Consider the following 14,893-nt stretch of genomic DNA (forward strand, 5'->3'; position numbering starts at 1 on the left):
TGCCTCTACACAATCCTGTCTCGGAGCTCTATGGACAATTCCTTTGACCTCATGGCTTGGTTTTTGGATGATCAATGGATCAGGATGCACCTGAGTCTCATAGCAAAGGGTCTGAATACATATGTAAATAAGGTATTTCTGTTTTTTTATTTGTAAGAAATTTACAAACATTTCTAAAAACCTGTTTTCGCTTTGTCATTATGGGGTATTGTGTGCAGATTGATGAGGAAACTTTTATCTGTTTTTGAATAAGGCTGTAACATATCAAAATGTGGAAAAAGTAAAGGGGTCTGAATACTTTCTGAATGCACTGTATGTGTTCAGTATATCCATGGTGAAATAAGATAGTTTTTGTCCTTTTAGAATATCCAATGGTAGCTGCTCGAGCGACTGTTTGTTTTAAAATCTAGTATCCTCAATGTGTCTGAGACTTTACACTTGAGTTGTGTCACATTCATTTGCCAGTATTCAAGTTTGTAGTGTATTTACAGCCACTGTTATGTAACTAACTATAGTATCCACCAGATGATGTGAGGTAGTTTGAAATCACGGCGACCAGTAACGTTAATGGTCTGAAATAGCTTGCTCTCCCAGATCAGTGTAATAGATGAAGGAGAAGAGAAAAGAAGAGAAAGCCATTTTAGACTATTGAAATACAGACCAAGATTTTTGATTAATATTTCAGCTGCACAGTTATGGAAGAATCCACCTTTTATGTTTTGCAACTCGCCAAAAAACCCACTGACGATGGATAAAAAGTTCAGTATGACTCTGTCCATATGAATATATTTCATTGTTTGTCAGTACAGTCTTTCAGTCTCCAGTTCCAGTACATTGCAACACTCTGTTTCAGTATGTATACTGTACGTCAGTATACTCCTGTACAGTGATAGATAGAGGTGTGGCGATGTTTGACCCAGAGCTTAGGGAGTGCACACCTTGGCTGTCCGTGGTCGTGCCCTATAACCCTTGGCGTCTATGGTCGGTAAGGACCGTGTACTAAGGGAGCTGTACATGGGACAGGGGTGTGAAGGGGGTACATGTCATCTTCCCACCTCAGTACCTTCCCCCTGGGCCTGGCCCCTATCCGGTTGACAACAGGTGCTTTGGACAGGGCTTTGGGCACCTTGTAGAGGTACACGTCATAGTGGATCAAGGGACTGCAGGGGGGCCTTGGCTTGGCATTTATGGGACGGTAGAGCTCCATCTCGATGGCCACCTCGCCCTGTAAGAACACACACACACGCACGCACACACACACACACACACACACACACACACACACACACACACACACACACACACACACACACACACACCAGCTCATAGACACACATCTGTGTGGTTACTTCTAACTAAAACGGTTTCCTACAGAATTGAAACACCAACATAAAGTGCCTTAATAGGGCGTTGAGCCACCACAAACCAGAACAGCTTCATTGCACCTTGGCATAGATTCTACAAATGTCTGGAACTCTATTGGAGGGATGCGACACCATTCTTCCATGAGAAATTCCATAAGTTGGTGTTTTATTGATGGTGGTGGAAAACGCAGTCTCAGGCGCCGCTCCAGAATCTCCCATATTGGGTTATAAACATAACGCTAAGCATGATGGGATGTGGATTTCTTAATTAACTCAGGAACCACACCTGTGTGGAAGCACCTGCTTTCAATTTACTTTGCATCCCTCATTTACTCAAGTATTTATTGTATTTTGCCAGTTACCTGTACCATCCAGCTCTTTACATATAACCTTTCCTTCTACCCCCAACCTCCATTGCAGCCATACATTGATCTACACAGGATAACACATCAGAGAAAGGCCAAACTCTGTGGTGTGAATAAATGTATCCTTTTTCCCACTCTCCTTTCTTTGGGGAAAGTGAGAGTAGGATTTGACCTCAGTGTGGTAACGTATGGGCACCTTTCCATCAGAAAGGCTTCTCTGATGATCGTCTGCATTCCAGACATCCTCATTAATAAACCAGAGTAATGCCAAAATGGTTCAATCAGACATAACTCACCCACCCACACCCTGCCTTTTAGTTTGAACACTTGCTTCCCAGCTGCTCTATGAGCTTTTCTGCAAGTCTGTGTGTTTGTGTATACTTTGACTCTGTGCAATTTTGTGTGCTTCGTGTGTGTATGTGTGCGCTCGTGACTGTGCGTGCGGGCATGTATGTTTGTCTGTGTGTATATGTGTTTGCGTTGGCCAATCCTGAGGCTCCCTGTGGAATTCACACACCATCGTTCCACCACATCCTCAGCCAATGGCAGTGTGCGGATGAATCCAACATCCCAGCAGGCTTAGGGAGGCAGAGAAAAATCTTGACACGTCCTCTTTGTGCCCTCTCTTCCCCCCTTCCCCCTTTCTCCCTACCTGAAGTGTGCCCTTCCTCTCTCCTCTCCAGATAAATGATTTGGTAAAGGTGAGCAGGAGTGCATTCATCGTCAGAACGTTGTAAAAATGCTATAAGAACACAAAGTGGTGTTAATGTCAGCTAGAGAGAGAGAGGGAGTATTGTAAGGGGGTTATGTGGAATCAGTGTATTTAACGTCAACAATTCATGTTTTCCTAGATAAACATTAAATCTGAATAATGCATTCTTGATTTTATATATCTATTATACATCATTTTCTGAGTCTCAGTACAACGCGACACAGTCTGGCTGTTCTAATCGTGTGTGTGTGTGTGTGTGTGTGTGTGTGTGTGTGTGTGTGTGTGTGTGTGTGTGTGTGTGTGTGTGTGTGTGTGTGTGTGTGTGTGTGTGTGTGTGTGAGAGAGAAAGAAAGAGAGAAAGAAAGGAATGGTGAGGTCATTGAGTTGGTCCTCTCAAGCTTGGACCAAAGCGACAGAATTGGTTTCCATGGCAACGGTGCCCCCTCTGTCTGAGGCTGCATTTGTAAAGACCCTCCAGCAACAGGGAGGAGAGGAGCGATAGGAGAGAGGAGAGAGAGATAGAGGAGAGAGAGGACTGGGGGAACGATGTGAAACATTTTCTGGAGAGAGAGGGGAATAAGCCAGACAGAGAGGGGGAGAGGTTGATGCCAGAAAAAGAGATATAAAAATAACAAAAGGGAACAAAAGGGAAAGAGGGAGGGGGGTGGGGGGCTGTATAAAAATATATTTAGAAAGGGCGAGCGGGTTTTAGAGGAATAGAGATAGACATCTATCTCAGTGCCCAGCTCTCTCAACCACACCATCACCTCTTGTCCTGTGGTGTGACGGACACTGTGCTCTCTCTTCCCAGAGACAAGCCTGAACACACACACACGCACGCATGCATACACACACACCCACACACACATGCACACAGAAACACACACAAACAGTCAAACCCAGAGTGGCACCCAGGGAAGGAAGGCTTTCTGGTTGACTCCTCAAGTGTCATTGGTGTTGATTGGAGATAAAGCAGAAATTAAAGAGATCAGGGTAGAAACATAACAGATTCATTGGAGAGTTCTTCGGTCTGCTAAAATGCCAAATAACAATCCCTAATGTAACGGACGTCAAGCTGTTACTTAACAAGTACCACTTTCTCCTGATTGGTCTAACACCAAGGCTCGAACCCAGGCACAATTGAGGAGCAAGTTGCTGAGCTATAGCTCATGCAGGTTGATTGATTTTATATTCTCTGTCCATCCCAAGGACACACAAACGTTTCAGCTTTACACCCTCTTCAGTGTGTGTATGTGTGTGTTTGTGCAAAGCGTTAACATTTTGTCTGAGAAAGGTGCAAAGCCAATAGGTCTTCTCATTTGAACCATGGGTGCTATGTGTTCTCTTACATTACAGAGACTGAGGGAGAGATAGAGAGAATGTGTTAAGTGCTGTTGTAGCTGCTTGCCTGCTGTTCATTCCCATAGCCAAACTTTTCCTCTGTAGTGGTTTGAATATTTCTCTGTCCCTATTGATGGGAAAGGGGTCCTCCATCCCCAATCCACCCAACCAAAGGTCCCGCAGACTGAGAAGGTGTGTGTGTGTGTGTGTGTGTGTGTGTGTGTGTGTGTGTGTGTGTGTGTGTGTGTGTGTGTGTGTGTGTGTGTGTGTGTGTGTGTGTGTGTGTGTGTGTGTGTGTGTGTGTGCAACCTAAGGAGCTACCAATATGTAATAAGCCATGCAAGAGTTTGAGAGGGCAAGGCACAGTATTGTTCAGGAAAACACAGGGACAAAGGTGTCATGTTAAAAAGGTTTATTTCAACAACTCAGATTTTGTTCTGTTTTGAAGTCTGTATTCCCAAAAAAGTACAAAATAAAACAAGTACATCAAAGGATTAGAAATCACATCAATGAAAACGAAGACACAATGTGTTGTTTCTTTTATATCAATCCAAGCATTTTTTTCATATATTTATACATACTCACTTAATTAGTCAGACAAACATTGAAACCTCTCAGTAACTTTTATATTTTTTACAATGTTTAACTTCTTTTTTTAAACTCCATATGATTTTTTTCTTTTTACAAAATACACCAATGCAGGCAGGGGAATATGAGTGTATATGTGAGTGTGTGTATGTACATATATGTGTGTGTTTGTGTGTTCTGGTGTGTCGGTTTGTGTGTTCTAGTGTGTGTATGTGCGTGCGGGCAGGGGGTAAGGGGGAGCAGAGTGACAGCAACGAAGGGGCAGGGCAGCGAGGCAGGGGGGCGTGATTGGGCGTAAGGGGTCGCTATAGGCGGTGGCAGGTCAGGGGGAGTTTCAGCTGGGGTGGTGTGTTTTTTTTTTCCAGCGGCGTGGGCCGCTTGGTGGCAGTGTTGCCGTGTTGTAGACGGTGGTTGGCTGGTGGTAGCAGTTGTAGGCGTGGTGGCTGGGATAGAGAGCAGGACTGGAGCTCTCATCCCGACCCAGGCTTCTACATCATGTTGTTCTGCAGTGAGTTTACCTCCGAGGAGTTCTCCTCGCCCAGTACCTTGTGGTTCTCGTGTTTGGGGGTCAGGGAGTTGTGGATGTTCAGGGAGTCGTCCTCCTTGGGCACCGGGGCCTTCACGGGGTCCTCCAGCTTGTTCTGGGCATTAGGATCATCCTGCCAGGGACGGACGGACAGATGGACGGAGGGAGGAGAAAACACTGTTAGGCCCACCCAGTCAGACCGCCCAAAACTGTTATAAACCAAACCCTCCCTCTAGTCTACGATGTGGTCTTTTGTTGCATCCTGTTATTGGGACTGTCACAGCATCGGCCAATAGATGGCCTTCAACCAATCAATTTATAACCCCTTATAGACAGACCACTGCTATTGCATATTGTCATTCCCTTAAAGAGATGACAATATCTGAAATACCATCCTAACATCTCCAAATATTAGAGCCTCTAACTCCACCTCTTACCACCCCTCTCCCCTCCATCCCTCTCTGTAATCCGATTTAATATATTGTTTGGATATAAATATCCCAAAATCCCATATTATCCTCACACTACCTGACTATCCGTCAACGGAAGAGAGCTGTGAGTCAGCTAACCGTAAAAAAGACCCATTGTACAGTGGCCGTGGCTACCCAATTGTTTCAACATCATGCTTGCTTTGCACATTTGTTTTGGTTGAAGGGACATAGAGGTGATTGGAGAGCTGTATGAGCGACTCCCTCCCACCCGTCATAACCCACCAACAAGCACCCCATCCAGGCCAACCGGGAAGCGCATGCACATCCACATGCAAGACCCCCAGAGAATCCAGAATCCCTCCCCCATCACTCATCCAGCCCCCTTCACCTCGCTACTGTCCCAATTAAAACACAATGAGCCGTGTCCTCATTGGCATTAAACACATTGTCTGTGGAACCACCTTCATACATACCTACAGCTGGAGCTGGAAAAACAATGCATTAGGAGACAACTCTGTTTCACTTCAATTCATCCTTTTGGCTGCATTTAATTAAGGTCAAGAACAAGAATGGATTGGCATTCATTTGAACCTGATTTTCCTAGCCTGTTATCCTTATTAATATTGCATAGCTTCATCGACCCTGCTGTGTTGAGGTAGAAGTGTCTGTCTGTGCTCAGGCTGACTGACAGACACACACATGCATACACACATACAAACACACACGCATATACAGACATGTGCACGCACACACACACACACACACACACGCAAGCACACACGCACGCACGCACACACACTGCAGACCCTGAGGGCTGTGCCATTACGAAACAGAGCTGAATGCTTGTTATTCAATGGCACACAAAAGGGATGGCGAGAGCATTTACCCATTGGCTGATGGCCTAGATAGTAACTTCGGGCAGGACGTGGGGATACGTCACTTCCATGGTTACAGGATAGGGGCCATCTTTCCTTCCGTCAGCGTGAAACTGGAAAATGTGTTTGTTTGTTTGCTGTTGTTTTTCATTGTATTAGGGAACGAGGGTGAGAGGGACTTTGCGGGGAGTTTTTGGAACAGAGATATACGGGGTGTTGAGATGAAGATGAAACATGGACAGATCTTTGTATCCTTCCTGCTGTGTGTGTGTGTGTGTGTGTGTGTGTGTGTGTGTGTGTGTGTGTGTGTGTGTGTGTGTGTGTGTGTGTGTGTGTGTGTGTGTGTGTGTGTGTGTGTGTGTGTGTATCTGTGTATGCGTTGTGGAGGAAGGACACGAAGAGGGTGGGACAGGACTGAGTCAAAAGATTTGTTACAAATAGATAGAGAACCTCAATGCTCTTCACTGGCACGGCACAGTACAGTATGGCTCAGCACAGCACAGCAAAGCACAGCCTACGGGGCAGGACTGGACAATAGGGACACCGGTACTGTACATCCCGGGACTTTAATCCACAGCACAGGACTGGCATGTCAACATTACAAGGACATGTCAGTATTATGAAAACATGTTACTAAGTATCAGTACAATCCTATCATCATCACTTCATCAATTCCATTTGAATTCAATCAATACAGAGCACATTAACATATACATGTATTAATGACTCTAAATATAGACTTTTACTTATCATCTTTATCATTTTGTCAATTGACTGAGTTAGAATGGAATTGACACAAGCCATAGTTAAATATATACAGTACTGTAAACCAGCATGGTCCATAAAAAGACAGGTATTAATGTTGATAGGAGATTAAGGGTAAACGGATACAATCCACTGTACTCGGTCCATGTAATGCTGAAAATAAAGAAACGTTTCTCCCTCCAACAATATTTTACTTTCTAGTTGTATTATCTGTGTTTCTGCATATATGATAGTGTTTTTATGCATGTTGGAGTGTGTACAGTTTCTGACCGTGTGTTAATCTGAAGAGAGTTTCTGCTACAATGTTTATCCCTGTGCCATTTAACCTAGATAAAAGACGGTACATTTCATATTTTAAATTCTGTTTATTTCGTAGTTGTTATTTTAAGAGCCCACAATATGTAAAGATATGGATCATGTCTAAAATCAGCATTTACTCGAATCCGGAAATTATCCATTAAGAGGTAATGGCTAACTTAACTTATAAACTGACTTTAGATCAGCACTAGGTTCTGACTAACCAAGTTTGGGGCCGTGGATTGGTCCGTTGAGTTGCGAGAGGGTGACTGAGAGGGTCACAGTACAATGAGAGCCGTTTAAGGGAGAGGGGGGCGGGCCATCTGAGGGGGTTTATCTTACCTCACTGTCGGGCTCCTCTTTGGTCTTACACTCCCAGGTGTATCTGCTCATGGTCTTCTGAAGGGGGGGAAGAGGGTTATATGAGAGAGAGAGAGAGAGAGAGAGAGAGAGAGAGAGAGAGAGAGAGAGAGAGAGAGAGAGAGAGAGAGAGAGAGAGAGAGAGAGAGAGAGAGAGAGAGAGAGAGAGAGAGAGAGAGAGAGAGAGAGAGAGAGAGAGAGAGAGAGAGAGAGAGAGAGAGAGAGAGAGAGAGAGAGAGAGAGAGAGAGAGAGAGAGAGAGAGAGAGAGAGAGAGAGAGAGAGAGAGAGAGAGAGAGAGAGAGAGAGAGAGAGAGAGAGAGAGAGAGAGAGAGAGAGAGAGAGAGAGAGAGAGAGACTTGCCCATATAAGGACACTGAAGGATTTGGCTCAGTAACTATGGTGCTTTGTGGCCTTGACATTACCATAGTAAATGTTGGACGAAACTTTTCTGAGGGTACCGTGTTGACATAGAAACACAGGGGATTTTAGTTCATGAACTAGATGGAGGGATTTGAGGTATTGGTTATTCACAATATTAGTTTATGTTTTCTGAGCTTTTTTAGTGATAGTGTATGTCTCCATGGTGTTGGCAGATGAATCTACAATGTATTTTAATGGACCTTTTTTTCAGATTCTCTATAGTGGTGCTCTATATTGACTCCTATGGATAGAGAGATGTACTAATACATTGACTTAGAGCTAAGCTGCAAACCCAGGTTGAGACTCAAAGAGCAGAGCTATCCTGTTTCAGTGATTAGAAGATGTCTGGAAGATGGGGGTGTCGTATGGTGTTTTATTTGGTTGTGGATGGTATCGGGTTGTGGTTACGGTTAGTAGTGTTCTGTATCATGGTATGAACCACTGCAATATGATGCCCCCCAAGTTGTCACTATATTATATTTACAGAAACATTATCGCAATTACCCGGAAGGAAGAATAACACTGCATCTACAAACAAACAAAAAAACGAGCAAAAGAAAGCTAAGTGAAGCAATTTGCTTGTGGTTATACCAAGTATGACGACCAGAACTATTTGATGAGTTGTGAGAATGTGGCACCACATCTTATGTCGTAGCGCTACTTCTACTCATGCTTCTACGACCGTGTTAGCGCTATGCTACCACATGCTTCCGTTAGTTGTGCATCTAGGTCTATACTCTCCCCCGCCACCTACAGGCAGCAGGGGGACGTTGCATCTCAAATGCTTATCCTGACTTAATAGGACTTATCTGACTTATCCTGACTTAATATGTTAATGTGCCCACCTTGCACACATCTCGCACACCATCCGCTATCAACCTGATAATAACCCCATAAACTAAATACATTTCATGCCCCCAGATTCACCGCTCCACCCCAAAGCCCTGTTATCGACCAATCAAGAGACCTTCTTCACTTTTCCAACCTATCCAGCCCAAGTCAGGATAAACGAGTGAAACAGACGGACAGAGATACAGAGGCAGAGCGACGGACAGGCTGCTGCAGCGGCTGACATGGCCACCAGGGGGGGCCACCATGTGAGCGATAGAGCAGGCATGCAGTGACATACCGATCGAAGGGAGAGCAGATCAGGGATAGATGGGGTGGAGGGGGTTACAGTGAGGGATATAGGAGTTCTCTCTTGGTCAAGTCTTAGCCTAGGCAGATAGGCAGAACTGACCACACCACCGGGTCAGGCAGCTGTATAGGCAAGATCAACTTATTTCCTTGCTCCATCTTTCACATCTGCAGTGTGTGTACATGCATGTGTGTGTTTGTGTCACCTTCAAGTGGGATCAATAGCTAACAAAAAAACTCAACCAATAACTGACAACGAAGCAATACACAGTAGAGACTTTACAGCCACGTTGTTGCTATGGTAACAGTGTTGCCTCAGTAACCGGGAGTAGTACTACGCCTGCCTATCTGGCTGTAGACTTGTCCCATAGCGAAAGAGAACGCCCCCACTGTAACACCCGCCTTGTACCCCGGAGAGGTGACACTCAAGCCCATGCGGAGGAGGGAAGGAAGAAAAGGGTGAGAGAGAGACGAGAACCACGTTACCTGACAGATAATGTTATCATAGTAAGCCAAAGCACGGGCATGAGGGACGTTAGGAGGGGTGTCGCACAGTTTCCTTACATTTGGGTGGGAGCCCTCAGCGATGGTGGACAGGGAGAAATTATCATTGTGCTGCTCCGATGGAGGCCGGTACTTACTGCTGGGAAGAGGAGGAGGACAGGGAGGGGACCAGAGACGAGAGGAAGGGAGGACAGGGAGGGGACCAGAGACGAGAGGGAGGGAGGACAGGGAGGGGACCAGAGACGAGAGGAAGGGAGGACAGGGAGGGGACCAGAGATGAGAGGAAGGGAGGACAGGGAGGGGACCAGAGACGAGAGGAAGGGAGGACAGGGAGGGGACCAGAGACGAGAAGAAGGGAGGACAGGGAGGGGACCAGAGACGAGAGGGAGGGAGGACAGGGAGGGGACGAGAGGGAGGGAGGACAGGGAGGGGATCAGAGACGAGAGGAAGGGAGGACAGGGAGGGGACCAGAGATGAGAGGAAGGGAGGACAGGGAGGGGACCAGAGATGAGAGGAAGGGAGGACAGGGAGGGGACCAGAGACGAGAGGAAGGGGGGACAGGGAGGGGACCAGAGACGAGAGGAAGGGAGGACAGGGAGGGGACCAGAGATGAGAGGGAGGGAGGACAGGGAGGGGACCAGAGACGAGAGGAAGGGGGGACAGGGAGGGGACCAGAGACGAGAGGAAGGGAGGACAGGGAGGGGACCAGAGATGAGAGGGAGGGAGGACAGGGAGGGGACCAGAGACGAGAGGAAGGGAGGACAGGGAGGGGACCAGAGACGAGAGGAAGGGAGGACAGGGAGGGGACCAGAGACGAGAAGAAGGGAGGACAGGGAGGGGACCAGAGACGAGAGGGAGGGAGGACAGGGAGGGGACCAGAGACGAGAAGAAGGGAGGACAGGGAGGGGACCAGAGACGAGAGGGAGGGAGGAGGGAGAACAGGTAAAAGAGGATTAAACGAGGAGGAAAGTAGGAGGGGTCACATTGTGGAGGAAAAGAAGAGTGTCGATGGGGAAATTGAAAAAGAGGATGCAGCGAGAGGTGGAAAGAAGAGAAAAAAGAGAGATGAACGGAGAATAGGGAGGGAAAAATCAGGATTCAAGGACGAGGGGAAAGTATGTGAAAACAGGGGGTAAAGGAGGTGGGGAGAGGAGGAAGGAGGGAGAGAAAAAGCAAGAGAGAGCAGTGTTAGTTACAGTATAGTGCAAGTGTAAGACTTCAGTTTGCAGATGACAGACAGACACAGACACCCTCTGTGATGCAACAAATCAGCTGTGAATCAAAACTAGACTATAGCTATTTCCACTGGAAGTCAATCCTGGGTTGCATTCAATAGGGCACACTGTATAGCAAAATGTTTTGCAACTGAAAACAAAAATGAGAGGTACTTTCCAAACAGGCAACAATGACTCACCATTGACCTACCATTGAAGCACTGTGATTCACTTTGTGTACCCAATTAAAAACTTGGAGAAACATGATATCCAAAACAGACTTCCCAAACAGTCATTTGTCATTTTGTGTTATTCTAGAAACCTCTGCTGGCTGGAAAGAGTTTCTCAGTTTCTCTGTCTCTTCTCGATCTCCTTCTCTCCCTCTCCTCATCATATCCACAGTTAAACAGCCTCTGAACTAGACCCATCAGTATAGCCCCAGCACTTCCTACTACTGTCTGATTGAGATGCAGCGCCAATATCTATATTTAATGAGTTCATATGACAGGCCAATCAAAGCTCAAGTAATGATGAGGGAGAGTGTGCTAGAGAGATGGAGTAGAGAAATAAATAAATAGAGAGACAGAAAGAAGTTGACAATATTGATTATTATTATTTTAATTATGTTAATATTGAAATCTCCAAAGTAAGCTTTGGCAATATATACATTGTTATATCATGTCAATAAAGCAAATTTAATTTAATTGAAAGGAAGATACTACAGGGCTGAGAGAGAGAGAGAGAGAGATATTTCTAAGCCGTGGCACAGGAGAAAAGGGACTAAAGCCAGGATGTGTCAGTTTTAATCTGGCTCTTCAGCCAGAACCCACACACTCTCCTCTCTGCAAAGATAACGGTACCTGCCTCTCTCTCTCTCTCTCTTTCCCTCCCTCAATCCCTACTATTTTTCCTTCCCTTTCTCCCCCTTCCTCCCATTCATGACCTCTCTCTTTCCCCACCTTCCCCAGCACCTCTCTCCCTCCATCTCTCTCTCGCTCCATCTTTCTCTCTGCCTCTCTCTCTGACAGGGAAGCAGACCTCATCTTGACTGCGGCACATACACTGTGCAGCCCACTGCAATTATCTGCAGCAGATGGAGGGAGAGAGAGGTGGGTGTCTCATGTATACATGAGCCTCATCAGCAGTGCCCTATACACGCACACGCACACGCACACACACACACACACACACACACACACACACACACACACACACACACACACACACACACACACACACACACACACACACACACATACACCCCCCCTCAGGTCACACAGCTGTATGTAGGTCAACTTCACCTCCCCTGCCTTGTCTCCCCCTCCCCTCCCCTCTCATACACTCCTGATCAGACTGCCCTACTTTCAGCTGGAGCCAGAGCAGCAATGACATCACTATTTTCAGCTAGCACCGCGCGCTAGCCATCAGCACGCTATCCACCGCAATGACTGCTCCACTTTTCTTCATCATCATCATAATGCTAACATCATCATCCTCAGCTAAGAAATGTGCATTGCTGATGGAAGCATCGACACTCATCCACCCTCCTACATGACTTCACTGTTGCTAGGCAAAACGACCAGCGAAGGCACAGCCGCATCTCATACTGCACTTGTTCTAGCTATCCTCATCCTGTTCTCTTTCAATGCAAACTCAATCCCTCCCTTTCTCTCTCTCTCTCTCTCTCTGCTTTATCTTTTCTCTCTTTCTGCGTTTCCTCTCTCATCTATCTTGTCATCGTGTTTTCCGCCCCCTCCTCCTCCTCCGCATTCCTTCATTGTCTCCTTCGCTCATTTAATATCCTCCCCCCTTTATCTGATCCATCCAATTCTCCCCCTCTGTCTGTTCTGTCTATCGCCTCTTCTTGTTTGTGACCCATCCCCCATCCTCCTCTTTCCAGTCCAGCCTCCCTCCCTCTCTCAGCCTCTTCTCTCGAATACTAAATATGATCATTTTCAAAAGTGCTAGAAATGCTAAGCTTTGTTGATAGTGAGTGTGATTTTCTTTATTTCACATACATATGCTGTGAGAATACAAGAGCTCAAAAACCTGTCTATCTGCTGCCTGGTTTTTCTAGTCCATAAGCTCACCTGCGTTTGCGCAGCCAGGTTCCATGGGTTCTATGATCTATGGTTGCACTGCCTGGTTTTTCCTGGTTTTCTTACACCTTTGTGCTAACTGGTTTCATCTGGTCCATAAACTCCCCTGTATTTGTGCAGGTTTCCCCAGGTCCACGCTGTAAGCTTACCTGCGTTTGCGCAACTTGCTGTTCTCGGTCTTGAGCACGTGGAGCTTCTTGGCGAAGCAGACGATGATCATGAAAAGCAGCAGCACCATGAGGGCCGACGCCCCGATGGTCAGACACAGCACCTGGAACTCTGTCACCACCGACTCACAGCGGGAACCCTTGTGCCAGATGTAGTCCTGGACATTACACCTGCATGGAGGAGGAGGGATGGAGAGGAGAGAAAAACAAAAAGAAGAAGAAAGAGGAAGAACAGGAAGACGAAGACGAAGAGGGGAAGTAGTAGTAGTGGAAACAATGAGGCATGTGTAATGGAATACGGAGAGGAAAGAGAAGAGCAGCCAGGGAAAGATAGATAGGGTGACAGATGAAATGGCCAGATAAGGTAAGAGTGGAGAGAGGCCATGAGAGGAGGGTAAAGGGAAATAAATCAAGGATGGAGAGAAAAGAAGGCGGGTGAGAAATGGAAGAGGGTTTATTTACCAAATGTAACACTTCAACAAAATTGTCTGTGTGTATCTCTTTCTGTGTGTATCTCTGTCTGTCTGTGTGTCTGTGAGTCTGTGTGTGTCGGTGTCTGTGTCTGTGTGTGTCTGTCTGTGTCTCTGTCTGTGTGTGTCTCTGTCTGTGTGTGCCTCTGTCTGTGTGTAGCTCTGTCTGTGTGTGTCTGTCTGTGTGTGTCTGTGTGTGTCTCTGTCTGTGTGTGTCTCTGTCTGTGTGTAGCTCTGTCTGTGTGTATCTATGTCTATGTGTGTCTCTGTCTGTGTGTGTGTGCAGGCTCTAAATGATTTAGATTAGGGTGAGGGCAGTACCACTGTGTCATTCATAGTTCAAGCTTGAATGGTTGGCACACATTTACATCCAGTTTGCTCTGTTTAAGAAAATCAAGAATTTCTGTTTATAATTATCCCAAGTGCTTCATTATGTGAGTCTGAAAGCTTTCAGGGCTGGATTCAATCCGTATCGTGAATGTATCGTGGACAATCTCAGATTTTACATTTTTTAATTTCACCTTTATTTAACCAGGTAGGCCAGTTGAGAACAAGTTCTCATTTACAACTGCGACCTGGCCAAGATAAAGCAAAGCAATGCGACAAAAGCAACAAGACAGAGGTACACATAAACGAACGTACAATCATAGAACACAATATAAAAATCTATGCGGGAACATTGTCTTTCAATTTAAATTGAGCTATATCGCAGATCTTCCACGATACAGATTAAATCCAGCCCTGAGTGTGGGGTCTAAAAAATGCTCTTCAACATCCCACATATGCAGCAGTGTATATCATTTATGGAAGTGAAATTTCAACTCCTAGTCTAAAACAGACTCTCAGATGCCTTAAGTGTCACCAGCAGGCCTTCAACATGGCTCTATTTGAAGGGATAATGTGATCATTCTGTCAGAAAAGAAAATAGAAAAAAACAAAGAGCCAGAGGCTGTTTTCCACACACACACACACACACACACACACACACACACACACACACACACACACACACACACACACACACACACACACACACACACACACACACACACACACACACACACACACACACACACACACACACACACACTTCCCGCCATCTGAGCCCTAGACTCTTTTTTCTCCAGTTTGCCAGTGTACGGTTTCCGCCTGGGGACAAAAATGACAGAGGCAGATGGCTTTGTCTGCTGACTATCTGGCATCTAAATATCTCAGTTCTTAACAAGACTGGAACCTTACTAACCAAATGTGCTGCTT

At 46.0% G+C, this 14,893-nt stretch overlaps 1 protein-coding gene across 1 annotated transcript in view; it reads right to left on the reverse strand.

Moving 5' to 3' along the window:
• Positions 1 to 4,696: 4,696 nt before the first annotated feature.
• cspg5a (chondroitin sulfate proteoglycan 5a) overlaps positions 4,697 to 14,893 on the reverse strand; it is a 30,890-nt gene continuing 20,693 nt past the window's right edge. Inside the window, exons 3-6 of the mRNA XM_038977436.1 lie at positions 13,149 to 13,337; positions 9,669 to 9,822; positions 7,607 to 7,663; positions 4,697 to 5,029 (exon numbers count right to left, since the gene is read on the reverse strand). Of these exons, the coding sequence (XP_038833364.1) occupies positions 4,859 to 5,029; positions 7,607 to 7,663; positions 9,669 to 9,822; positions 13,149 to 13,337 (571 nt within the window). The 3' untranslated portion in view covers positions 4,697 to 4,858. The remainder of the gene's footprint in view (positions 5,030 to 7,606; positions 7,664 to 9,668; positions 9,823 to 13,148; positions 13,338 to 14,893) is intronic.

Source organism: Salvelinus namaycush, chromosome 37 (assembly GCF_016432855.1).
Source record: "Salvelinus namaycush isolate Seneca chromosome 37, SaNama_1.0, whole genome shotgun sequence".
NCBI classification, from domain to species: Eukaryota; Metazoa; Chordata; class Actinopteri; order Salmoniformes; family Salmonidae; genus Salvelinus; species Salvelinus namaycush.